At 46.7% G+C, this 25,232-nt stretch overlaps 1 protein-coding gene across 1 annotated transcript; it reads right to left on the bottom strand.

Annotated features, from left to right (window-relative positions):
• Window positions 1–427: 427 nt before the first annotated feature.
• LOC139275663 (apolipoprotein A-IV-like) lies at window positions 428–25,232 on the bottom strand. Its single transcript, XM_070892831.1, has 6 exons — window positions 25,190–25,232; window positions 22,935–23,088; window positions 19,305–19,762; window positions 5,384–5,446; window positions 3,955–4,018; window positions 428–908 (listed from the first exon to the last, which is right to left on the bottom strand). Exons 1-6 carry the CDS (start codon window positions 25,230–25,232, stop codon window positions 428–430), a joined length of 1,263 nt encoding a protein of 420 aa, XP_070748932.1.

The raw sequence follows: 25,232 nt of genomic DNA, 5'->3' as shown, positions 1-25,232 counted from the left end.
TTGGCCCAGTGGATGTTGTGTGTTGGGACATCAGTCACTTAACAGATATTCAGGCGTCGTCAGGAAGAATCAATAGAGAGTAATGGGGGGACGGAATATGTTGTCGGTTGTAAAGTAAATAACTAAATTATTCAGTTCTTGCCAATTATTTGCAGCGCAATTGGAATATATTTATATTGGGGATATGTTAATGGGGTTAGATGAAGAATGGCGGGTGAAGGCTCATGTAAACACCGTCATGGACCTGCTGGGCTGAATGGCCTGTTTCGCTGCTGTAAATACTATGTAATACTATGCTAATACCGATATAGAATTGGGGCTGGTTATTGAGCTCTTTCACATTATGATTGGATTGAAGTTTAATTTGTACTCTCTGTCCCTAATTAACCTAATTCGTGTCAGAATCCACCAAGCAACGTTAAGGCAATTACGCTTTGTCCACCTGTGTTGCCATGGTTTCTGACGCAGAGACAAGTTTCCTGATTTCTTGAATCCCAGGCGATATGGATTTCCTCAGGTTTTCAACTCCTTCGCTGAATGTTCCTCGGAGTGCACTCATGAAAGGGCCGAAAACCTCTTGGATCGCCTCCATTTTCTGGATGAGCTCTTGTCGCATCGTTTCTTCAAACGGCTGGCTGGAATTAGCAGGCATTCGGCTCATGTCCAATTGGCTCATGTTTTTCTTCAGTATCTCTAGGTGTTGGATAATGGACAGTCCGTTCTGTTTGGAAATGTTTTCATTAGCTTCTTGCAACTGTTCAAACATAGAGGACAAACGGTCTCTGATCATACCAGCTTGCTTCTCAAAATTTGCTCCAAGAGTTTCTATGCGCTGTTGGAGCTTTCTTGTCAGAAAGGTAATGTTCTGTGGTAGATTTTCAAAAATGGCACTCAGATTTTGGATTACCCTGTGGAGGAGAAAAAAATACCTAAATCTATGTCTGTAGATCTCAGCCTCGAAACCGGTGCTTGATACAGAGGTTATACAATGTGAAACCAGTAAAGTAGGAATTTGGGTGGATTTTCTGCTTTGCTGATTTCGGGGCGGTAATGGCGGCGGGACGGTAAAGTTTGCACCCGCGAATAGTTTGCGCCTCAGTCAGCAAAATTGGGCAGCTGAGCCCTGAGTGTGGGGCGCAGCGCTAAGGGAGGCGTTGTACACCTCTCTTGGGACGCTAGCGTGGGAAAATCCCGAGTTAAAGAGCCGGGCCGGGAGCGCTCCGAGAGAGGCCTGGGGTGGGGGGGAAACAGACCCCACACAAAAACATTCCCAATACACAGCCCACGCCACCACAACATAAATCGCAAAAAAAATTTTTTAAAAGAAACAATCACGCTGACCTCTCTGCAGTCGGTATAGGTTCCCCGCTTCCCAGGTGGTCACTGCGGGGTGCGTTACGGGTCGGACAGGACTCAAAATGTGCGCCAGTGTCGCAACCAGGGGGCGTTGCACACCGGCGCAGCTCTTCCGGGCGGTGTTGCCCCGCACCGCCACAAAACCGTCCCCGAAAACCCCCCGCGGGGCGCTGGAGGCTGACTGTCCACCTAGAAGATCTCACTGCCGCCATTGCCACCGATCCGGGGCGAAAAACAGAGAGCGAAGGACCGGAAATTCCGTCCCTTTATCTCTTGAAAATGCTGTGATAATTTACTGATCTTTGCATCTTGGCTACCCAGTTAGGATAGACTGGTCGGATATGATTGACAGGATAGAGAAGTGAGCAACACACATTGATTCTTGATATCAGAAATTTAATTGATAAAGAAAGGAAGTTGATGGCCTTGGTTTTTTGACCTTGAGGTAACCAAATTGAAGTTCTTAAGCTTATGAAGGTAGTTAACTACGCAGGTTCACATATATAGTTCATATTCAAGGGGACACCAGTTAAAAATGAGGATGTTAGAAAGGATGTAATGAGAAGTGGAGAGGTGGGGAGACTCCATTGAGATTAATAGCCCTTTTCTATTCCTAAACATTTTGTTTTTTTTGTCATATTTTCACTGGGTATAGACTATTGATTAATAACTTGTTGAAATTACCGGAATTGTATAACTAATTATTACTGTTAACAAAATGTGGCAAACTAATGTGTCACGGTAAAGAACATGTAAAGGTAGACAATAATCAGTTGGTTGCACCCTTGCCTTTGGGTCAGAAAGTTGTGGGTTCAAGTCCCACTCTAGAGACTTGATCACAATAATCTAGGCTGACACTCCCGGTGCAGTACTCAGGGAGTGCTGCACTGTCGGAGGTGCCGTCTTTCGGATGAGACGTTAAACCGAGGCCCCGTCAACTCGCTCAGGTGGACGTAAAAGATCCCATGGCACTATTTCGAAGACGAGCAGGGAGTTATCCCCAGTGTCCTGGCCAATATTTATCCCTCAATCAACATCACTAAAACAGATTATCTGGGCATTATCACATTGCTGTTTGTGGGAGCTTGCTGTGCGCAAATTGGATGCTGCATTTCCCACATTACAACAGTGATTACACTTCAAAAATACTTTATCGGCTATAAAGTGCTTTGGAATGTCTATGGTCGTGAAAGGCGCTATATAAATATAAGTCTTTCTTTTAATCTGAGAATGACTTGACCATGGAAAGGTAGAGAATGACGGGACCCGAGAATGATCTGGTCACCGATCAGATGTACAAGGAGCCCACTGAAATTAGCAATAGGTCAAGAAAGCTATTATTTCTGAGATGTAAACAGCATGGGTATAGATCGAGGGGAAAAGTGGAAGATAGTGTGCAATTTACAGGCTTGGAAAGGTTATTGATCATGAATGAGAAGATGTGAAGGAATTTTGGATAAATGGACCCAGGCATGGGAGGTTGAAATAACAGGCCGTATGCATTAAATGAGGGAAAAGAAAACTTAGTTAAGAAATATTCATTAGGTTATCATGAAATAATATTTCAAGATATTAAGAGGAAAAGACAGGGTAGAGAGAGAAACTATTTTCACTGGTTGGGAAGTCTAGGACTAGGGGGCCTAGTCTAAAAATTAGAGCCAGACCTTTCAGGAGTGAAATTAGGAAACACTTCTACACAAAAAGGGAGGTAGAAGTTTGGAACTCTCATCCACAAACGGCAATTGATGCTGGAACAATTGTTAATTTTAAATCTGAGATTGATAGCTTTTTGTTAACCAAAGGTATTAAGGGATATCATCATCATAGGCGGTCCCTCGAAACGAGGATGACTTGCTTCCACGCCAAAAAGGGATGAGTTCATAGGTGTTTCAATGAAGGACCTAATATTCCAGATCCCGAACTACATCCTGAAGGGTAGAAGATGCCTGTGCGTGGATTTTTTTAATGTATAGTGACCGTTGCACACCAGCCATCACACGGACTTGAGAGAACTCGGTCTTGGTCCAGTGGCAAGGATTATCCAAGATGACTGGAGACCAGCTCTGCTGCACGGACCTAGTGCGCACACATATTGCAGTGTGGGCTGGCCCGTGCTGCCCCTGGGCCCCTGGCCCTGAACTCACGCCTCTCCTGGGCCCCTACAAGGGATATGGGCCAAAGGCAGATATATGGAGTTCGGTCGCAGATCAGCCGTGATCTCATTGAATGGCGAAGCAAGAACAAGCTCGAGGGGCTGAATGGCCACTTCCTGTTCCTATGTTCCATACAGGTTCATAAAAGAAATAGGAAGGAAATATACTCTTTGTGCCTCCCTTTGGTTCTGAGTCACATCAAAGCCTGAACAGACTATATAAGTTGCCCGTTGACTCTGCAAATTAGGAATTGGCTGCATTCCAGTCATGCAACAAGAACTGAAAATCTTGAAGCTGGACTAGAAAACATGGCAAAAGAAAACCAGAAGAGCTGTGTTAGAAAACAATGTGGCCAGACCTTGTGTCACACTGCTGACTCACGTTGCTCACTATTCTATTGGCCGAGGATTAACAGCGGTACAACAATCGGAGATTTAGTACTTACATCATTGGTTTAGCAAGTTCAAGAAGAGGTTCTGGCTCACCTGGGATGGCATGAGCCTCAATTCCTGGTCATGAAAACACAATAAACAGTTCTCTTAGAAATCAGATGAATAATTGCCTTCCCCCATCCTTATTAACTATTTATTTACTGCCAATTATCTGCCCTCTTCTCTTGACGATGGTGACACTTGTTGGCTCCAGTTCCATTGGTGCCAGTAGATCTTGCTATATTACCCAATTGTCTATTCTTTATGTGAGCATCACGGCAGTGTCACTGGACTACTTGGCCATAGATGATTCCATAACTAAGTCTGATCCTGTCCTCACCTAAGAACCTGCGAGCACAGACTACCCAGCACGGGTCATCGCAACAACAACAACTTGCATTTATATAGCACCTATAATACATTAAAACGCCTCAAGGTGCTTCACAAGAGCGTAATCAAGCAAAAATTGGCACCAGTAACCAAAGAAAAATTAGGACAAGTGACCAAAAGCTTGGTCAAAGAGGTAGTTTTTAAGCTTCATCTTAAAGGAGGAGAGAGAGGTGAGAGGCAGAGGTTTGGGGAGGGAATTCTAGAACTTAGGACCTAGATGGCTGTAGGCACAGATGTCAATGGTGGAGCAAAGGAAGTGGCAGATGCACAAGAGACCAAACTTGGAGGAACACAAAGTTCTCGGAGGGTTATAGAGCGAGTGGAAGTTGCAGAGCTAGGGAGGGGCGAGGCCATGGAGTGATGTGAACACCAGAGCGGGAATTTTAAAATTGAGAAATTGATGGTCCCGGGGCCAAAGGAGGTCAGTGAGCACAGGGGGTGATGGGTGAACGGGACTTGGTGCGACGTAGGACATTGGATGAGCTCAAGTTTGTGGAAGATGGGAAACCAACTAATAGAGCATTGGAATAGTCTAGTCTGGAGGTAATAAAAGCATGCATGAGGATTTGAACAGCAGGTGGGTTCAGGGAGGGCCAGAGACGGGCGAGATTACAGAGGTGGTCTTTGTGAGATAGTGATGAATAGCAAAAGCCTTGATTCATTTTCCCTTTGCCTTATATTTTTGTTTAGAATTGCCCCACTCACATTCATGCAATGCAATCTAAAAATTGGAAGATTAATATATTGCAACTGTTTTGAATTATCGTGTATTATTATTTTCTGTTTTTTCTTGTCCTGCTTTTGTATACAGATTGGGAGACAATTTGGGTCACCTTGCTCAGCTTACCATAGTTCCCATATTGCAACTTCTAATTGGCTCTTGACTGATTCCCGAGTGTTCATCTCCACTACCCTATCCAGAAGATTATTCCAGGTATTTGGAAAGCAACTCCAGTCTCTGGAGTGGGCCTGGAACCCACAACCTTTTGACTCCGAGGTGAGAGTGCTACCCACTGATCCAAAGCTGACATCAAAGTCATTTTTGTGACATACCTTTCACCACAACCAGCATCAACGCAACCACAAGTATCTTCATGATGATCAGGTTCACAAACTCTGCAAAGACAATGTAAACTTTTAATACCTGAGACTTCAATGACTTAGTCGTTATACGAATGGAGACTTGTGGAACACAAGACCCAGGAAAGTGCAAGTGAAATAGTTAAAATGCAGCACAGTTTTATTTGGTGGTAACTTAAGGAAAGTGTGTAATCCAACACTTATTGAACCCCTTTGATGGACAGCCTGGAGAAGCACCTTCCGCACCTTACAGTGCTAAGCCAACAAGAAAGTCCCAGACCTCGTGATGGTTGCCAGACCTTGTTTTAATTGCATTTGCCTCCTTCATAGTTCCCAATGAGCCACAGTTAAAACCAGAGTTAAAGTGTCAACCTTGGCTCAGTGGGTAGCACTCTCGCCTCGGAGTCAGGAAGTTGTGGGTTCACAGCCCCTCTGTACTTCCTACTAATTACTTTAAGAATCAGAGAGGCAGCAGGAAGTGTAGATGTAAGAAGAGTGATGGTGAAGGGAGTGCACTTCGCAGTTTGGGGTTGAAGCTTTACTCTGCAGTTGGGCCAGACTCCACCAACATCAAAGGGTTTTTGATGCTAACACTGGCCGGCAAAATTGTGAAAAAGTATTTCGTTTTTCCAAAATTCTAGTGACAGCAGGATTATCTAAGACCAAGTTGATCAATTCATATCCTTCCCAAAATGTCAGGAAGACAAGAGAAATCTGCTGGACAATGCAGATTGAGTAACTCAGCCCCCTAAAAGATGAGAATTCCGTCAACTTAATCATCACTACTGAGAGGACCACGTTTATTATACTGATACCAGAGGATGAAGCAACAATTATTGTGGAAAGAATACAGACCGCAGGCATTTTAAAAGTGAAAAATCAACAGTTATGGAAATTACATTTACAAAGTGTTTTTGTTTAATAAAAATTTTATTTTTTAAAAGTCAAGGCAATGAACCTAGTGATACTGGGTGACTGTAATCCATTAAAAAATATACACCAGCAAGGATATATAGTGCACTATCACTTGATGAAGAATGTAGTTTGAATCAGGGCTGTGTGGTAGTGGGCCACTATGTTCTTTTATCCTTGGGGCCTGGGTTTTAATTTGGCCCAGCTTTATGGTATGAAAGTTCTGTCTCTGTGGTTGCTGAAATAGCCCTGCACAATATTGGCAGGAGTATGAAACGGGTCCAATGCAGTTCCTAATGCGTGATAAGAATCATAGTATCATAGAAATTTACAGCACGAAAGAAGGCCATGCCAGCCCATCGTGTCCGTGCCGGCCGACAAAGAGCTATCCAGCCTAATCCCACTTTCCAGCTCTAGGTCCGTAGCCCTGTAGGTTATGGCACTTCAAGTGTGTCATGTATGTAACCTTCATATAACTGTAACCTTCATAACAACACTGCATACTGTATACACCTAAGAAATGCACACCTTGACCACAGGGGGTGAACTTGTGGGAGACACTCCTCACCTGGTCATCCAGGTATATAAAGGGAGGTCCCACGCAGGGTCATCACTTCTTGGTCCTGTGAATAAAGGTTCAGGTCACAGAGTGACCTTGTCTGCAGAATGTGCCTTGTGTGAATTTATAGTAGTGTGTAAGGACATTACATTTGGCGACAAGAAACGGGAATCAATGACTCACGAGAATGGCCACCGGTAGCACAGAGGAATGGTACTGTGTTGGTGAGGACTGGGACGATTTCGTTGAGAGGCTCCAGCAGAGCTTTGTCACGAAGGACTGGCTGGGAGATGCAGCGGTCGACAAGCGAAGGGCGCATCTACTGACCAGCTGTGGACCTAAGACGTACGCGCTGATGAAAGACCTGCTCGCACCCGAGAAGCCGGCGGACTAAACCTTTGAAGAGCTCAGCAAACTGATCGGTGAGCACCTCAAACCAGCGAGCAGTATACATATGGCCCGACAACGATTCTATACACACCGACGTCGGGAAGGACAGAGCATACCGGACTCAACAGAGACAATGGCAGGTTGAACGGACATTTACGCCATCATGGTGGACAATGCATCCCGGGATGGGGCCATTGACACCCATTAACAGAGTGCTCAAGAGTAATCAAAGCGACAATCAGAGAGGAATGCCTGGTAACAGCCCTTTTGTTCACAACGATCTCAGCTCATGCTGGAGGTGCGGGGCAGACATGCTGCAAAAACCTGTAGGTTTCAACAATTTATCTGTAGAAATTGTAACGTCAGTGGACATTTAGCCAGAATGTGCAGGAAGCCCGCAGCGAGGCTAATTTACGAGGCAGATGAACCAGAAGAGGGGTCTGCAAGGCAGGTTGATGGCTTGGGACAAAGCAATGAACGCTGAAGTTCAGCGGGTTCATGTGGCAAACATCCACAGCTCATATACCAAAACGCCACCTATGATGATGAAAGTCCTATTAAACGGCATCCCGGTACACATGGAGCTGGACACAGGGGCCAGTCAGTCACTTATGAGTGTCCAACAATTCGAGAAACTATGGCCACTCAGAGCTAGCAGACCCAAACTAGAACGCATTGACACGCAATTACGGATGTACACCAAAGAGATCATCCCAGTGCTAGGCAGTGCAATGTTGGTGGTCACACATAATGGATCAGAGAACCGGCTGCCACTCTGGATTATCCCGGGCAATGGTCCCGCGCTTTTGGGAAGGAGCTGGCTAGCCGAGATGAACTGGAAATGGGGGGATGTGCACGCCATTTCATCTGTGGAGTGAAGTTCATGCTCACAGGTCCTACAGAAATTTGAATCACTAGTTCAACCTGGTGTCGGGACTTTCAAAGGTACCAAAGTAGTGATACGCATCACCCCGGACGCCAGATCAGTGCACCACAAAGCCAGAGCTGTGCCGTATGTGATGCGGGAGAAAATTGAGAGTGAGTTGGACAGGTTGCTAAGAGAGGGCATAATTTAGCCTGTTGAATTCAGCGACTGGGCAAGCCCCATCGTCCCTGTCCTAAAAACGGATGGCTCGGTCAGGATCTGTGGCGACTACAAGGCCACTATCAACCGAGTATCACTACAAGACCAATACCCGCTTCCAAGAGCGGAGGATCTTTTTGCCACGCTGGCAGACTTCAAGCTGTTCACCAAGTTGGACCTCACCTCAGCCTACATGACCCAGGAACTGGCTGAAGAATCCAAGCTACTGACCACCATCACCACGCACAAGGGGCTGTTTGTCTACAACAGGTGTCCGTTTGGCATTCGATCAGCGACCGTTATCTTTCAGAGAAACATGGAAAGTCTGCTCAAATCCATCCCTGGAACAATCGTATTTCAGGACAACATCCTTATCACAGGTCGAGACACCGAGGAACACCTCCACAACCTGGAGGAGTTGCTACGCCGACTGGACCGGGTAGGCCTGCGACTAAAAAAGTCCAAGTGTGTGTTTTTGGCCCCAGAGGTCGAGTTTTTGGTCAGGAGGGTTGTCGCAGATGGGATCCGGCCTACCGAATCCAAAACTGAGGCGATCCGTCGTACGCCCAGGCCCGGCAACACATCGGAGTTGCGTTCATTTCTGGGACTCTTGAACTATTTCGGGAACTTTCTGCCGAACTTAAGCACATTGTTGGAGCCGCTATACTTGCTCCTGCGTAAGGGTTGCGATTGGTTTTGGAGGGACCGTCAGAAACGGGCTTTCAATCGGGCGCAGAAACCTACTTTGTTCTAATAAGCTATTGACTCTGTACAACTCCTGTAAGAAATTGGTTTTAACGTGTGATGCATCATCCTATGGGATTGGGTGCGTGTTGCAGCAGAGTAATGATGAGGGCCAACTCCAACCTGTGGCTTAGGCAGAATGGGGATATGGGATGGTGAAAAGGAAGCACTCGCATGTGTCAACGGGGTGAAAAAGATGCACCAGTACCTTTTTGGCAGAAGATTCGAGTTAGAAACGGACCACAAGCCATTAACATCCCTGTTGTCAGACAGCAAAGCTGTCAATGCCAATGCGTCAGCTCGCATACAGCGATGGGCTCTCACGCTGGCTGCGTATGACTACACCATACGGCACCGGCCAGGCACTGAAAATTGTGCTGACGCGCTCAGCAGGCTTCCACTGGCCACCACTGAGGGGGCAACAGAGCAAAGCGCTGAGATGGTCATGGCTGTCGATGCCTTTGACAGCGCAGGCTCCCCCATCACAGCCCGCCAGATCAAAATCTGGACCAAGAGAGATCCTCTCCTATCCTTGATTAAGAAATGTGTCCTGACTGGGGATTGGGCGCCCGCACATGGAGCATGCCCCGAGGAAGTCAGACCGTTTCACAGATGGATGGATGAGCTCTCCATCCAAGCCGACTGCCTATTATGGGGCAGCCGGGTAGTCATGCCCCAGAAGGGAAGGGAAGCATTCATCAGGGAACTCCACAGCGAACACCCAAGCATTGTGCTAATGAAGGCCATTGCCCGGGAATTGACTCAGATCTGGAACACTGTGTTCGCAGGTGCACGACGTGTGCCCAGTTGGGCAATGCCCCCAGGGAGGCCCCACTCAGCCCGTGGCCCTGGCCCACCAGGCCATGGTCACGCATTCACATAGACTACGCGGGTTCGTTCATGGGAAAAATGTTCCTCATTGTTGTTGATGCATTTTCGAAATGGATCGAGTGCATCATATTGAATTCGTGCATGACATCCACCACTGTGGAGAGTCTGTGTGCGGTCTTTGAGACCCACGCCTTGCCGGACATCCTGGTTAGCGACAACGGCCCGTGTTTCACTAGCTATGAATTCCGGGAGTTCATGTCGGGTAATGGCATCAAACATGTCAGGATGGCACCGTCCAAGCCGGCTTCCAATGGCCAGGCGGAATGTGCGGTCCAAATCATAAAACAGGGCATGCTCCAGATTCAAGGACCCTCCCTTCAATGCCGCCTACCGCGCTTCCTGCTGGTCTATAGGTCCCGACCGCATTCACTCACGAGAGTCCCGCCCGCGGAGCTACTCATGAAACGTACACTTAAAACTCAGCTGTCCCTCATTCATCCAGTCCTGTCAGACATTGTTGAGGGCAGGCGCCAGTCCCAAAATGAGTGCCATGACCGTAATAACTCAAAGGGGAGATGTATAGAAATCGATGACCCCGTATTTGTTCTTAATCACGCTTTGGGGCCCAAGTGGCTTGAGGGTACTGTAATTGGCAAAGAGGGGAATAGGGTCATAGTGGTCAGACTTAACAATGGACAGATATGCCACAAGCATCTGGACCAAGTAAAAAAAGGGTTCAGCATGGACACTGAGGAACCTGAGCAAGATCATGATATGTTGCCCACACCACTGCCAGTGAACGAGCAACAAGAACATTCAGCAGCATGCACAGTCCCTGCGGCCAGCCCGGACAAGCCAGAATCACCACAGGTGACAGAGAAGCATGCCAAGGCTCAACAACCAGAGCCCCAACTGCGGTGCTCCACAAGAGAACATCGACCGCCTGAAAGACTTCATCTTTGACCCCATAAGACGTTTGGGGGGGGGTGGGGTGATGTCATGTATGTAACCTTCATGTAACTGTAACCTTCATAACAACACTGCATACAGCTAAGAAATGCACACCTTGACCACAGGGGGTGAACTTGTGGGAGATACTCCTCACCTGGTCATCCAGATATATAAAGGGAGGTGTGTAAGGACATTACAAAGTGCACATCCAAGTACTTTTTAAATGTGGTGAGTGTTTCTGCCTCTACCACCCTTTCAGGCAGTGAGTTCCAGACCCCCACCATCCTCTGGGTGAAAAAAATTCCCCTCACATCCCCTCTGTACTTCCTACCAATTACTTTAAATCTATGCCCCCTGGTTGTTGACCCCTCTGCTAAGGGAAATAGGTCCTTCCTATCCACCTTATCTAGGCCCCTCATACTTTTATATTCCTCAATAAGGTCTCCCCTCAGCCTCCTCTGTTCCAAAGAAAACAACCCCAGCCTATCCAATCTTTCGTTGTAGCTAAAATTCTCCAGTCCCGGCAACATCCGCGTAAATCTCCTCTGCACCCTCTCCAGTGCAATCACATCTTTCCTGTAGTGTATGTAGGCACCTTTAGTAATGACTCCATAAGGCAGAGTATGGTGCTTAAACTCTGCAGACCTGCAGTCTTTTATTAGCAGCTCCTGAGTGCTGACGACAAGCCGTGTGTTCCTTTTTATACTGGATTATCTGCCGTGTGCAAGCAACCCCTGGGTCTCCAGCAACAGCACCCTCTAGTGTACTGGTAAGGTGTGTACCGTACAAGGGTACATTCAATGTTGCATACAGTGTTACAGACATCACACAGTAAACATACACAACACTTCCTATAAAAAAACCTCTGCAATTCAAAATTAACAGCAGCTTGGTAATGTAATGCTTGAGGTCTGATTGAAGCGCATTCTTGCGCATTGCAGAAAGAGTCCATTCTATATCATGCTAAACCGAAGCCCAAATTCCTTTTCTTAAATCCTTCACAAAATGGTACAAGGAAGCACTACCTTCGACAGATGCAAATATTAATATCGAACCCTGAGCTTCACATAAATGAACTTGTTTGCATTTTGAAGTAATTTACTTCATTTCATTATGCTGGAGGTGGTCAGATCTCGAGTGGAACAGCCCGATCAGTGGTTTTTAAGCTGATGGTAGTCAGTTATCACTGAGGCACATGCAAATAAATTGTTATTTGACTGCTTAAGTCCTTGAACATTTACTCATTGTTCACTTACTTAAAATCAAGAATCACATCATTTTGTTCAGTACCTTTTTTGCTGCAGATAAAAGTTTAACATTCATTCTTACTTTCATTGCTGCCGATATCTAGTTTCTGTTATTGAACATAATCACATGCCACTTCAGTTTCGAATAGAAGACCAGAATTTGCTCTTCTTTTTCCAGATTGTCCCTCTTCTTGTGAACCCCAGGTGGTGTACAGTCCCTCGGGTGGTGGCTATCCTCTGAGGTGAATGATCAGTCATGATCTTATTGAATGGTGGTGCAGGCTCGTAGGGCCAAATGGCCGACTCCTGCACCTATTTTTTTATGTTTCTATCTCGCCTACGTTACCCGATTTCAAGGTGACAGCGAATGTCAGTAGGCTGCTCGACCACAGGGAGCATCATCCACCAGCCCGATCCCGTCCTCAACATGTGTGCACGAGCGGCTCAGACCATCGGATAATGATTAGGAAAAGGAATCCCGGATGAAACCCCCTCTGCTCCTCGATAGAGAACAGGGACATTGAGGGCAGTTGTAAATGCCCTCACGCCAGTGCTTGGGATCAAATCTGGTCAGTACATCTCAGTAAAATAGCAGACATTTGGTAACTGAGCCATCAGCAGACCCAAGCGAAATTTCACGTGAGCCAAGTTGTTCGCCTGGTCACCACCAAAGAAACCTCTGCTGCATTGTAACTATTTCTCTTCCACGGTTGATTAATCCTGAAAGACCAGAAACACTTCTTACCTGTCCGAGTTTAGTCCTCCTGCTTGCTGTTGTGCCTGGTTTCCCAACCTCATGTCTCTGAGATTTATTAACCTGCCCTTATCTATTCCATCCGATAAGGGAAAGAACTGCAAACTGTAGAGATTTGGGTTATTTTTGTTTGTTTTTACTAGGGTGAAGGATAAAGATTTTTAACCTTCATTGTTTGTGTGTAGCAAACATAGACATGTTTGCGGCAGATTTGTCCATTGGTAAGTTTAACTACCAAAACCCTATTCCCCTCTTTGACAATCTCAGTGCCTGTAAGCCATTTGGGCCCTGCAGCGTAATTAAGGACAAAAACAGGGTCATTGACATCAATACATCGTGCCCTCACATTCCTGTCATGGTAGTCACATTGTGACTGACGCCTGCTCTCAACAATTTCTTTCACAGTAGGGTGTATAAGGAATAACCTGGTTTTGAGCGTCCTTTTCATTAGCAGCTCTGTGGGTGGAACCCCTGTGAGCGAGTGTGGTCGGGATCTATTGGCCAACAGGAGGCGTGATAAGAGGCTTTGTAGGGAATCCCCTTGGATTCTGAGCATCCCCTATTTGATTATCTGCACTGCTCGTTCCGCCTGGCCGTTTGAGGCCGGCTTGAACGGTGCCGTTCTGACATGGTTAATTCCATTGCCTGCCATGAAGTCCTGGAATTCAGTGCTTGTGAAGCACGGGCCATTGTCACTGACCAAGACGTCCGGTAGACCATGGGCGGCGAACATTGCCCGTAGACTTTCTACCGTGGCAGAGAATGTGCTTGAATTTAAAATGGCACACTCAAATCCATTTGGAGTAGACGTCCACTACAACCAAAAACATTTTTCCCATGAAAGGACCTGCGTAGTCCACATGGATGCGTGACCATGGCATGGCGGGCCAGGACCAGGGGCTAAGGGGGGCTTCCCTGGGTGCGTTGCCCAGCTGGGCACACGTGTTGCACCTGCGAACAAAAAGTTCCAGGTCTGCATCTATCCCTGGCCACCAATCGTGTGACCTGGCAATTGCCTTCATCATGAAAATACCCAGGTGCTCATTGTGAAGTTCTCTGATAAACACCTCTCTGCCCCTCTGGGGCATGACTACTCGGTTTCCCCACAGTAGGCAATCGGCCTGAATCGAGAGTTCATCCTTGCGCCTATGAAATGGTTTAAATTCCTCAGGGCATTCCCCGTGCATGGCTGTCCAGTTCCCATTCAGGACACATTTCTTAACTAAAGACAGTAGCGGGTCTTCATTTTCCAGACTTTAATCTGACGGGCTGTCACAGGTGAGCCTTCGCTTTCGAAAGCCATGACCATCTCAGCATCATGCTCAGTTGCCCCCTCGGTGGTGGCTAGTGCATCAGCGCAGTTTTCAGTGTCTGGTCTGTGCCGAATTGTGTAGTCATAGGCGGCTAACGTGAGTGCCCACCTCTGTATGTGGGCCGATGCATTCACATTTATGACCTTGTTATCGGCCAAAAGGGACGTTAGGGGTTTGTGATCTGTCTCCAGCTCAAATTTCCTGCCAAACAAGTACTGGTGCATTTTTTTTTACTGCATATACACATGCTAGCGCTTCCTTTTCTACCATCCCATAACCCCTTTCTGCCTGGGACAGACTTCTGGAGGCATAAGCTACCGGCTGTAACTGACCATTGGCATTCACATGCTGCAACACACACCCGACACCATAGGATGACGCATCGCACGTTAAAACAAGTTCCTTACATGGGTCATATAACGTTAACAGTTTATTGGAGCATAACAAATTGCGTGCTCTATCAAAAGCCCTTTCCTGGCTGTCCCCCCAGACCCAATCGTGACCTTTGCGAAGGAGCACGTGTAGCAGCTCTAACAGCGTGCTCAATTTGGGAAGAAAGTTACCAAAATAGTTCAGGAGCCCCAGGAACGAACGCAGCTCCATCGTGTTACGGGGTCTGGGTGCCCTCTGGATAGCTTCCATTTTGGACGCAGTAGGTCTGATCCCGTTTGCTGCTATCCTCCTCCCCAGGAATTCTACCTCTGGAGCTAAGAAGACGCACTTCGCCTTTTTCAGTCACAGCCCTACCCGGTCCAGTCTGCGTAGCACCTCCTCCAGGTTGTGGAGGTGTTCTTCAGTATCACGACCCGTGATGAGGAGGTCGTCTTGAAAAACCACCGTCCTTGGAATCGACTTGAGAAGGCTTTCCATATTTCGCTGAAAGATCGCGGCGGCCGAGCGAATCCCGAACGGACATCTGTTATACTCAAACAACCCCTTGTGTGTCATGATGGTGGTCAGCTTCTTCGACTCACTCGCCAGCTCCTGGGTCATGTAAGCTGAGGTCAGGTCCAATTTTGAAAAATGTTTGCCACCGGATAGCGTCGCAAAGAGGTCCTCCGCTCTCGGTAGCGGGTACTGGTCTTGGAGTGACACCTGATTGATGGTGGCCTTGTAATCACCACATATCCTGACCGACCCATCCGCCTTGAGCACCGGTACAATCGGGCTCGCTCAGTCACTGAATTCGACTGGCGAGACGATGCCTTCCCTCAGAAAGCAGTCCAATTCGCATTCTATCTTTTCCCGCATCACGTTTGGCACCGCTCTGGCCTTGTGGTGTACTGGCCTGGCGTCCGGGTTTACCTTGGCCCCCATGAAAGTGCCGATACCAGGTTGAAATAATGAGTCAAATTTGTCCAGGATCTGTGAGCTCCACAGAAGAAATTGCATTGACATCGCCCCATTTCCAGTTCATGACAGCAAGCCAACTCCCCCCCCAGTAGTGCGGGACCGTCCCCGGGGGCAATCCAGAGTGGCAACCTGTTCTCCGAATCTTTGTGGGTCACGACTACCGTGGCGCTGCCTAGCACCAGAATGATCTCCTTTGCATATGTCCGTAGCTGTGCGTCAATTGGCAATAATTTTGGCCTCCTGGCCTTGGACACCCACAACTTTTCGAACTGTTTGATACTCATCAGGGATTGACTAGCCCCCGTGTCTAGCTCCATTAATACTGGGATGCCATTGAGGAGTACTTTCATCATTATCGGTGGCGTCCTGGTATATGATCTGTATACGTGCTCCACATGAACTCACTGAACTTCAGCTTCCAGCAATTTCCCCCAGTATTCATTTGGCCTCGTAGGGCTTACATCAGGCCCGTCCTCCTCATACATCAACCTGGCTGCAGGCTTCCTGCACATACGCGCCAAGTGACCGCTGATGTTGCAGTTTCTGCAGGTATATTGCTGATACCTGCAAGCTCTGGCTGGGTGTTTGCCTCCACACCTCCAGCATGAGTTGGAGGCCCCGTTGTTGGCAACAAAAGGTCCATTACCAGTCGATCGTCTCTGACTGTCTCTGTAACTGTCCTTAAGCGCACCATTAACAGGGTTGATGGCCCCATTACTGGCCGCATCATCACCAACACAGTACCTCTTTTCTGTGCTGCCAGTGGCCATGCTCGCGTGGTTTAAATCCCAGTTTCTCGTCGCCAATAATATGTCCTTACTATACAGTATAGATGCACACGAGGCCCATATTTGAGAGAAGGTCACTCTGTGACCAGTAACCTTTATTACCAAGACCTCAAGTGATGAAGATGGGTGGAGCTTCCCCTTTTATACTGAAAGTTCAGGTTTGGAGTGCCTCCCACAAGTTCACCCCCTTGTGGTCAATGTTCTCAAGGTGTACAACTTAGGTCAGCTTATACATGGGTTACAATGATAGTTGAATACATGACACTTCCGCTGCCTGCGCTTGTTTTCTGCATGCTCTCGGCGACGAGACTCGAGGTGCTCAGCGCCCTCCCGGATGCACTTCCTCCACTTAGGGCGGTCTTTGGCCAGGGACTCCCAGGTGTCAGTGGGGATGTTGCATTTTATCAGGGAGGCTTTAAGAGTGTCCTTGGAACATTTCCTCTGCCCACCTGGGGCTCGCTTGCCATGTAGGAGTTCCGAGTAGAGCGCTTGCTTTGGGAGTCTTGTGTCGGGCATGCGGACAATGTGGCCCGCCCAACGGAGCTGGTCGAGTGTGGTCAGTGCTTCGATGCTGGGGATGTTGGCCTGATCGAGAACACAGAGGATTGTAGGGCTGGAGGAGGTTACAGAGATAGGGAGGGGCGAGGCCATGGAGGGATTCAGAAGCAAGGGTGAGAATTTTGAAATCGAGGCATTGCCTGACTGGGAGCCAATGTAGGTCAGCAAGCACAGGGTTGATGGATGAACGGAACTTGGTGCGAGTTAGGACACGGGGAGCAGAGTTTTTAATGGCCCTGAAATCCCGGTTTCTTCTTCCCGTGGGCGTTCAACTAAAAATCGGATAGAAGATGCGCAATTACATTTTGGTCGTACGCTTGCCAGAGATCACGGTCCTGAGACCTCCTCTTCTTGTGCAACGGAGCATGTTCACGTTGGGACGCCAGCAGGAGTCACATGGGCCTGGACACCCAATCACGGTAAAGTATTTTCTCATTCATAGTAATAGGAGTTTCGTAAGTCCGAAACGCCTATTTCTATGAATGAGAAACACCCCCAAACACTACATAAAACCTTAAAAAAAACACCTCACATAAATACACTATAGAAATTAAAGTTGATAAAAATGTTTTTAAAAAAAAAAATTGCCGGATTTTTAAAAAAAGTTTTAATTATGGTTTAAAATAAAATTACCTGAGTGTGCAGAGTTTTTAAAACTTAAATATGTATTTTTAAATTTTATTTTAATATGTTTTTGATATGTTTTTAAACTCTGATGCTGGGAAAAGGCCATACGCCTGCTTTCGCCAGGCGCAAGAGTTTCAAGGACATTCGCAGGGCAAGAGATGGGCAAATAACCCAATGTCTGCCGTAGGAATGTCCTCTCTCTCGATATGCGGGAGATCGGGCAAGCCAGAAACTTGACAGATCGGAAAAGCCGGTTTTCAGCGTACGCGCTTTTCAGATGCCTTCTCGGGTCCGTAGAAACTCTGTACGGACCCGGGGAGGCTGGGATTTCTGGGCCAATGAGCTCGAGTTTACGGAGGAAGGAAGGTGGAAGGCCAGTCAGGAGATCATTGCAATAGGCGAGTTTCTGCTTCTGAGCACAATTCACTTTTATTTTGTGTATTATGATGAATACAGTACATAAGATATTGTGCACTTTCAAAATCCATTTGCAACCTTTGATGACATTACAACAATTCAGCATTCTTATTAATGTTAACACAGAAATTCAGTTTCTAAAATATAAGCATCTCAAGTTGTTACATATTTTCAGAAAGAACAAAATTAGTGATATTAATCAATAATAGGTGAGTTAGTTGGATTTGTTTTACATATTTATATGACCCCAGCAATTTTTAGGTATATTTTTCAGATTAGACATGGGCAGAGAGAATTAAGACTTGAATATCTCATGCACCCTATTCCAGTTGGCTGTTGGCTCGTTTCTATCATCTTATGGGATTGTCGAAGAAATATTTCTCGTTCAGTGGTTTATCTTTATTCTTCAGGCTTGAAGGGACGTGATTGTAAGCTGCCATTTGCCTGACTGACTATCACATTATATCACCCTATCTGTAAGAATGGGCAGTAATTACTATATCTCAACTACTCTCTCTCTGTGCCTCTGCAGCCAGTGTGCTCCATATTTTCTGATCTCTGTACAGAAGGGTTGGATGAGCTATGGCAATCCGCCTGCCCACTCTATCACCTCATCCAACCACTTTCATCCATGCCTGCCTCTTGATGCATTGCCAAACTTTTTCGAACAGTAACAACTTTCCTAGTGACTCCCAAATAGCATCACAATTTGATCATAATTTGTCTCCTCATTTCTCTCTTAATCCAATCCAAGAATCCTCTCATTAGCCAAGTAATTTCCTGCATGTTACAATAGCAACAGAACTCATAAGCCCCAGACAGCTTATATTTGAAGTTCCAATTGCAGACACTATCCAGGGAGGCAAAATTTGGCTTTAATATCACTAGTTATTAAGATTTTTTTATTCGTCTGCTTTTATGACATTGGTTTCAGATTCACGATAATTTGATTGGAGGAATAATATGACGTCATCAGATTGGCAGAGTGGATGGTCGGTGTTATGACATCACAGGACTAACACTGACTCAGGGGTCAACAGGAGGAATCGTGAAGGTCGCTCATTCATGGGAAAAACAGTGTTGGTTTTAAAAATAAACAACAAAATCATTCAGTTCAGGCCAATTTTTTTGCCACAGCAACTTGAATATGTTTATATTAATTATAAATATCGATATTAAATGGGGGCTGGTTACAAAGGTCTTTCACATTATTGAAGTTTAATTTGTATTTTCACAGAATCATAGAACGGTTACAGCACAGAAGGAGGCCATTCGGCCTGTCGAGCCTGTGCTGGTGTTAAGTCCCTAATTAACCCCATTGGTGGCAGAACTCTTCAGGTACACTTTTAAAGCACTGGGATGTTACTCGAATCATTTCCTAATTTTGAGAGATTCTCCTTGACTTCATGAATCATAGGAGACAGGTATAGCCTAAGTTCTTCGATTTGTTTGATTATTCTCTGCCGGAGACCCTCGGTGTATGGAGTGGCCATCTTGTGCCACGCCTCTAGCTGGTGGGTGGTGTCCACGTACGTCTGATTGAGGCGCTCGGGGATCAGGCTTAGGCGCTGAGTGTATTGACGAAAGTCTCTGTGGAGGTTCCCCAGTTTCTGGTGAACGGCAGCATACGATTCATTGCCCAAGGTTTGGTGCAGCAGTTTGTCGGCAGAGGACAGCTTGTCGTAGGCCACCTTAGTCTGCGCTGTAACATGATCGCTGATGGAAACCCCCTTCCACTGCAGATCTTCCACCACAGAGGACAGCTCCTTCACTAAGTTTTCAATGAAGTCATCGAGACTGCCATTATTATTTGATAGGGTTGATCTTTGGAGGGAGAAAAAAAATGATATAGTGAAGTTTGCACATTTTACATAGAATCTATAGCACAGAAACAGGTCTTTCCGATCCCTGGTCTATGCCGGTGTTTATGATCCCATTCTAATTACCTCTTCCCACCCTGCCCCCTAAATATCCCTTTATTCCCTTCTCCCTCAAATACGCAGCACGCCTCCCCTTAAATCCGTCTTTTAGATGAGACGTTAAACCGCAGCCCTGTCTGCGACCTCAGGTAAAAGATCCCATAGCGCTATTTCGCAGAAGAGCAGGGGAATTCTCCCCGGGGTCCTGACCAATATTTTATCCTTCAAGCAACATCACTAAAACCGATTATCTGGTCATTATCACATTGCTGTTTGTGGGAGCTTGCTGTGCACAAATTGGCTGCTAATTTTCCCACATTACAACAGTGACTCCACTTCAAAAAGTACTTCATTGGCTGTAAAGCACTTTGGGACGTACAGTGGTCATGAAAGGCGCTATATAAATGCAAGTCTTGCTTTCTTTGAATGCATCACTACTATCTGCTTATTCAAAGCGATCCTTTGTACATCTCTCTGCTTCTTCACTCCTTTCTTGATACAAGCACACGAGAGGACACACAGCATGCAATCAGAGGAATAGTGTAGAATGTATAATAATGACCTACTGATGTTCATGTTTGAGAAAGCCCATAAGGAGAGATTGGGGGGATATTATTGTTCTTGAGAGGGCAGTGAATTGAGCAACAAAGATCATGTTCACTGTCACAAAGTTGGTCTGATAAAGTTAGCTGCACTTGTTATCCTTGACTTTGAGGTGACCTCATTGAAATTGTCATGATTAGGAGGGGAATTGACAAATTTGTACCAGGCGAAGTAGTTCATTATGGTGAAGGGGCTCAAACACTACGAGATACAAGTTCAAAATTAGAAAGAAGAAGGAAAGTCAACTGGAGTTTTTCACTTTAAAAACGATTAGACTTGTGAATAACGTTACCGGGGAAAGCATTGAAATCTGCAAGAGATAGTTAGAATCAGAATCCAAACGATTCACAGCATGGAAGGAGGCCAACAAAGAGCCACCCAGCCTAATCCCACTTTCCAGCTCTTGGTCCATAGCCCTGTAGGTTACGGCACTTCAACTGCATATCTGAGTACTTTTTAAATGTAGTGAGGGTTTCTGCCTCTACCACCCTTTCAGGCAGTGAGTTCCAGACCCCCACCACCTTCTGGGTGAAAAGAAATCCCCTCAAATCCCCTCTAAATCTCCGACTAATTACTTTAAATCCATGCTCCATGGTTGTTGACCCCTCTGTTAAGGGAAATAGGCCCTTTCTATCCACTCTATCTAGGCCCCTCATAGTTTTGCACACCACAATAAGGTCTCACCTCAGCCTCCTCTGTTCCGAAGAAAATAATCCCAGCCTATCCAATCTTCCCTCATAGCTAAAATTCTCTATGATCCTGTGAAAATACATCCTCATAAATTTCCTCTGTACCCTCTCTAGTGCAATCACATCTTTCCTGTAATGCGGTGACCAGAACTGCACGCAGTACTCTAGCTGTTGCCAAACTAGTGGTTTATTCAGTTCAAGCATAACCTCCTTGCTCTATGTCTTGGCTAATAAAGGCAAGTATTCCGTATGCCTTCTGAACCACCTTATCTACCTGGCCTGCTATCTTCAGGGATCTGTGGACATGCACTCCAAGGTCCCTCTGTTCCTCTACACTTCTCAATGTCCTACCATTTATTGTGTTAGATTCACTTCTGAGAGAGAAGAGGCTGAGGGAGAAAGCGAGAAGATCGGGTATGGAAAAGGGATGGGCGTGTTGGACTTAATGGCATTTATCTGTTGCTAAATACTCGTATTTTCTGGTGGAACTTAATTTGTGATAGAGCACAAAGTGATGAGCCTTTAGGGCTGATTTCCGCCTGGGTTTCCCAGCAATCTCAGGGAGCCCAGTCAGCAAACTGTGGCCGGCAGCCCCAGTCATTTCAATGGATGAAAAATCAGGGACTGCAGGACAACATTCCCAACAGGCCGCGAGGCTCTCTATTGGTCCCGCGCAGCCCGAGATCAGCTTCCGCAATGTTAAAGTTCGCGCAGGCACAAAACTGACCCTTAAAGGGGCCACGCACTCAAAAAGAAAATTATAGGGAACATTCTGCAGGGACATGGTCTCCTGACTAGCGTTGCTTTGATTGGGGAATCAACCCTCTGTACATCCCCCAGCTAACTTATATTAATACGGCAGCAACAATTAGCATTTACATCATCTTCTTAGGCAGTTCCCCCAGAGTCGAGGATGACTTGCTTCCACACTAAAATGAGTTTTAAAGTGACTGATGAGATCAACGTGGGCCAGGTCCCGAACTTCATTTTAAAGGGTGGAAGATGACTGTGCGTGAATTTTTTTAACGTGGGGTGGCCGTTGCACACCAGCCACCACATGGGCTTGACAGAGCTCGGCCTTGGTCCAATGGCAAGGGGATCCAAGACAATTGGAGACCAGCTCTGCTGCACGGGCCTAACACACACACACACACACACACACACACACACTCCCACTGACCTACTCCCTCCCTCAGATCCTCTCTCCCTGGTTTTCAGAGATTGCAGTGTGCATTAATTTTGGAACTTTTTGTGATATTTGTCCATAGAATACTGACCCTGTGCCCCAGGCCCCCCGGCCCCAGCTCGCTGCTCTCCATGCACAGACTCTGCTGACCTTTTACCGCGCTCTCTCCAGCCGCTCACGCTTTGGCGGTTGGTTACCACGCGTATACTGGCCTCGGGTCCCCCACCTCGCTGCTGGGCTTAGTGCAATTCCTGCTGTCCTGACTCGCAATCAGCGAACTCAGCATTGACCAGATCTTCCTAGTCTGCGTGGTCCAGCATCGACCACCTCAGACTTCAGGGGAAGCTCCTTATATCTATTTTTAACCCATAAAAACATTCTGACCTTCTCTCACTCACAAACATCATTGCAAGTACATAGCGCCTTTAACTTAGTAAAATGTCACGAGGCGCTGCAAAATTTGACACTGAGCCACACAGGAGATATTAGGGCAGGCCTTGGTCAAAGAGTTGGTTTTAAGGAGCATCTTAAAGGAGGAGAGACAGGTAGAACTACCGGCTGAAGATAGCTCCTTTAATAGCTGGGAGCTGACTACTTACATGGCTGATTTGGCGACCCCAGACTGTGACAAGATTCCAACAGCAACCTTGGCTATGTCATTCCCGATATTGAACAAGTCCAAAAAGGGCTGCAGCCAGAAACAGGACTTGTTGGATGTGGCTTCCTCTTGGGGAATGACAGCACCCTGGGTTCCTGGGCAAGGACATAGGAAAAAAAACAGTGTTTAGTGTGCCTTTAAAGCATGATTATTGAATAGCTACCTCCCGAATGCCATTACAGGTACAACGTCCCGAATCCGAAATTCCGAACACCGGACATTTTTGAGGCGGCCAAGATGGCGACATCAGGCGGCGAGGGACGAGGAAACCGGTAAAAAAAAACATAGCGCCGGGGGGCCGCGGGAATCGGCAGGGGGCAAGGAGCGGTGGGAATTGGCAAGGAGCGGCAAAAATTGGCAAGCGGCAAGGAGCGGAGGGAATCAATGAGGAGCGGAGGGAACAGTGGGAATCGGCGAGAGGAGCAGTGGGAATCGGCGAGGAGCGGTGGATCGATGAGCGGAGGGAATCGGCGAGAGGAGGAGCGGTGGGAATCAGCGAGGAGCGATGGATCGGCGGGCAATGAGGCCCTAAATCCGGCAAAACCCAAAATCCGGCACAGACCCCCGTCCCGAGGATTCCGGATTTTGGACGTTGTACCTGTACTAATTTGTGTATTTGCTCCTCAGTCTCCTGTGCTAAAGACGTGACCTTTGCTGCTGTACAGGTCAATGGGCGCCTGCAACCTGCACAACGTTCTCACCTGTTGTCCATACACACATCTTCCAGCAGAGGGCACCGGATAGCAACGAGGAGCTGGAGCCCTGGCAGATTTCCCTCTCTCTCCCGACTGCTATTTACACATTTCTAACACTAGCTTTAATAATCAAGTGTGTCCACCTCACGGAAACATCTCAAAGTGCTTCACAAACAACGAATGACTTTGAAGCAGCCGTTTTGTGCACAGCAAGGTCCCACTCCCCAAAAACCAGCACTGAGAAGGAACGAATGAAGACGTCTCTTTAGATGATCCTGGCTGAGTGAGGAATGTTGGCCAGGACACTGGGAAAACTCCCAGATTTTTCTTGGATAGTGCCCTGGGATCCTGAGCTACCAGAATAGCCAGAGTGTCAGCCTCAAGTCCCATCCAAAGAACAGCAACTCTGGCAAGGCAGCATCTCCTTCCTCACAGCAGTGCCAACAAGTAATCCCACTGCAATTTGTTTTGAAGATTGCCTCATTTAAAGGAGAACTGAAGATCACATTGAAGAAATTCGCTTTAATTTTGGACCATTTCACAAAAATAACCTTAATTTTAAAAAAGCAATCTGTGATGTATAATAATTCCCAATTTATTATGCTTGTTTATATTTAGAGCTGACAATCAAAGTCATAACATTAGATGAGCCCATCATCTGTGGTCTGGCAATTGCCCATTTGTCAGCTTGCCTCCAGTCTAACTGGGTCAGGTGTTAGGTTGCCTTGTTCCCATGACCTTACCAAGATGGCTGCACAAGAGCTGCCCGAGGAGGGCCTTTGTTCAACTTCTGCTCCTCCTAGGGAGAGATGCTTCCATTGAATCCGTCCCGTTTAACAAACACAGCTGAAATCGCAAACTCAAATGGATAACTGAAAGGAAAAGTGCTCCATTTTCCAGCGCTAATGTCCTTCACCATGGCAAACACATGGGGGGGGCAGATTGTCGGGAGCTTTACTTTGCATCTGCTGTCATTCTGTAGCGAGCTGGGATTGCTTGATGCTGACCTGCAGTGTGGAGAAATGTTTGACCCCAGTGTTGTTGTCCCTCACGTACGTCTTTAGAATTCTATACCCCAGAGAACTGTGGAGGCTGGGTCATTGAATATATTTAAGGTGGAGATAGACGGATTTTTGAGAGATAAGGGAGTCAAGGGTTATGGGGAGCGGGTGGGGAAGTGGAGGTGAGGCCAAGATCAAATCAGCCATGATATTGAATAGCGGAGCAGGCTCGAGGAGCCAGATGGCCTACTCCTGCTCCTATTTCTTATGGTCTTATATATTTTTGCGTTCTGCCACTCAGTGATGTAGGACATTGGTGTTCTAATTCGCTGCACTGTCTACATTCTTGTTTATAACACCAAGCGCTCCTCGCGCTAAGCGGATAATGGAATCTACAAGCTGAAAGTCTACCAATGTGATATATTGCTGTGGTTTCACTTTTCTGTTCTGTTTTCATTGCTAGTTGTGTTTGTGTTAGTTAAAGAGTTTTTGATACATACCTTTGACCACAAGGATCACCAAAGCAACTGTAAGTATCTTCAT

This window comes from Pristiophorus japonicus, chromosome 11 (assembly GCF_044704955.1).
Source record: "Pristiophorus japonicus isolate sPriJap1 chromosome 11, sPriJap1.hap1, whole genome shotgun sequence".
NCBI lineage: Eukaryota > Metazoa > Chordata > Chondrichthyes > Pristiophoridae > Pristiophorus > Pristiophorus japonicus.
Note: the sequence above shows the minus strand (reverse complement) of the source record. Positions and strands in the feature narration are given on the sequence as shown.

Bases quoted from the DNA above. Each gene is read 5' to 3' on its own strand.
- LOC139275663 (XM_070892831.1), bottom strand. From the start codon at position 25,232: ATGAAGATACTTACAGTTGCTTTGGTGATCCTTGTGGTCAAAG. The intron at 23,089-25,189 runs GTATGTATCAAA...GTCCTTGCCCAG, and splicing joins GGTGATCCTTGTGGTCAAAG to GAACCCAGGGTGCTGTCATT. The intron at 909-3,954 runs GTAAGTACTAAA...TCTCCTCCACAG, and splicing joins GAACTTGCTAAACCAATGAT to GGTAATCCAAAATCTGAGTG.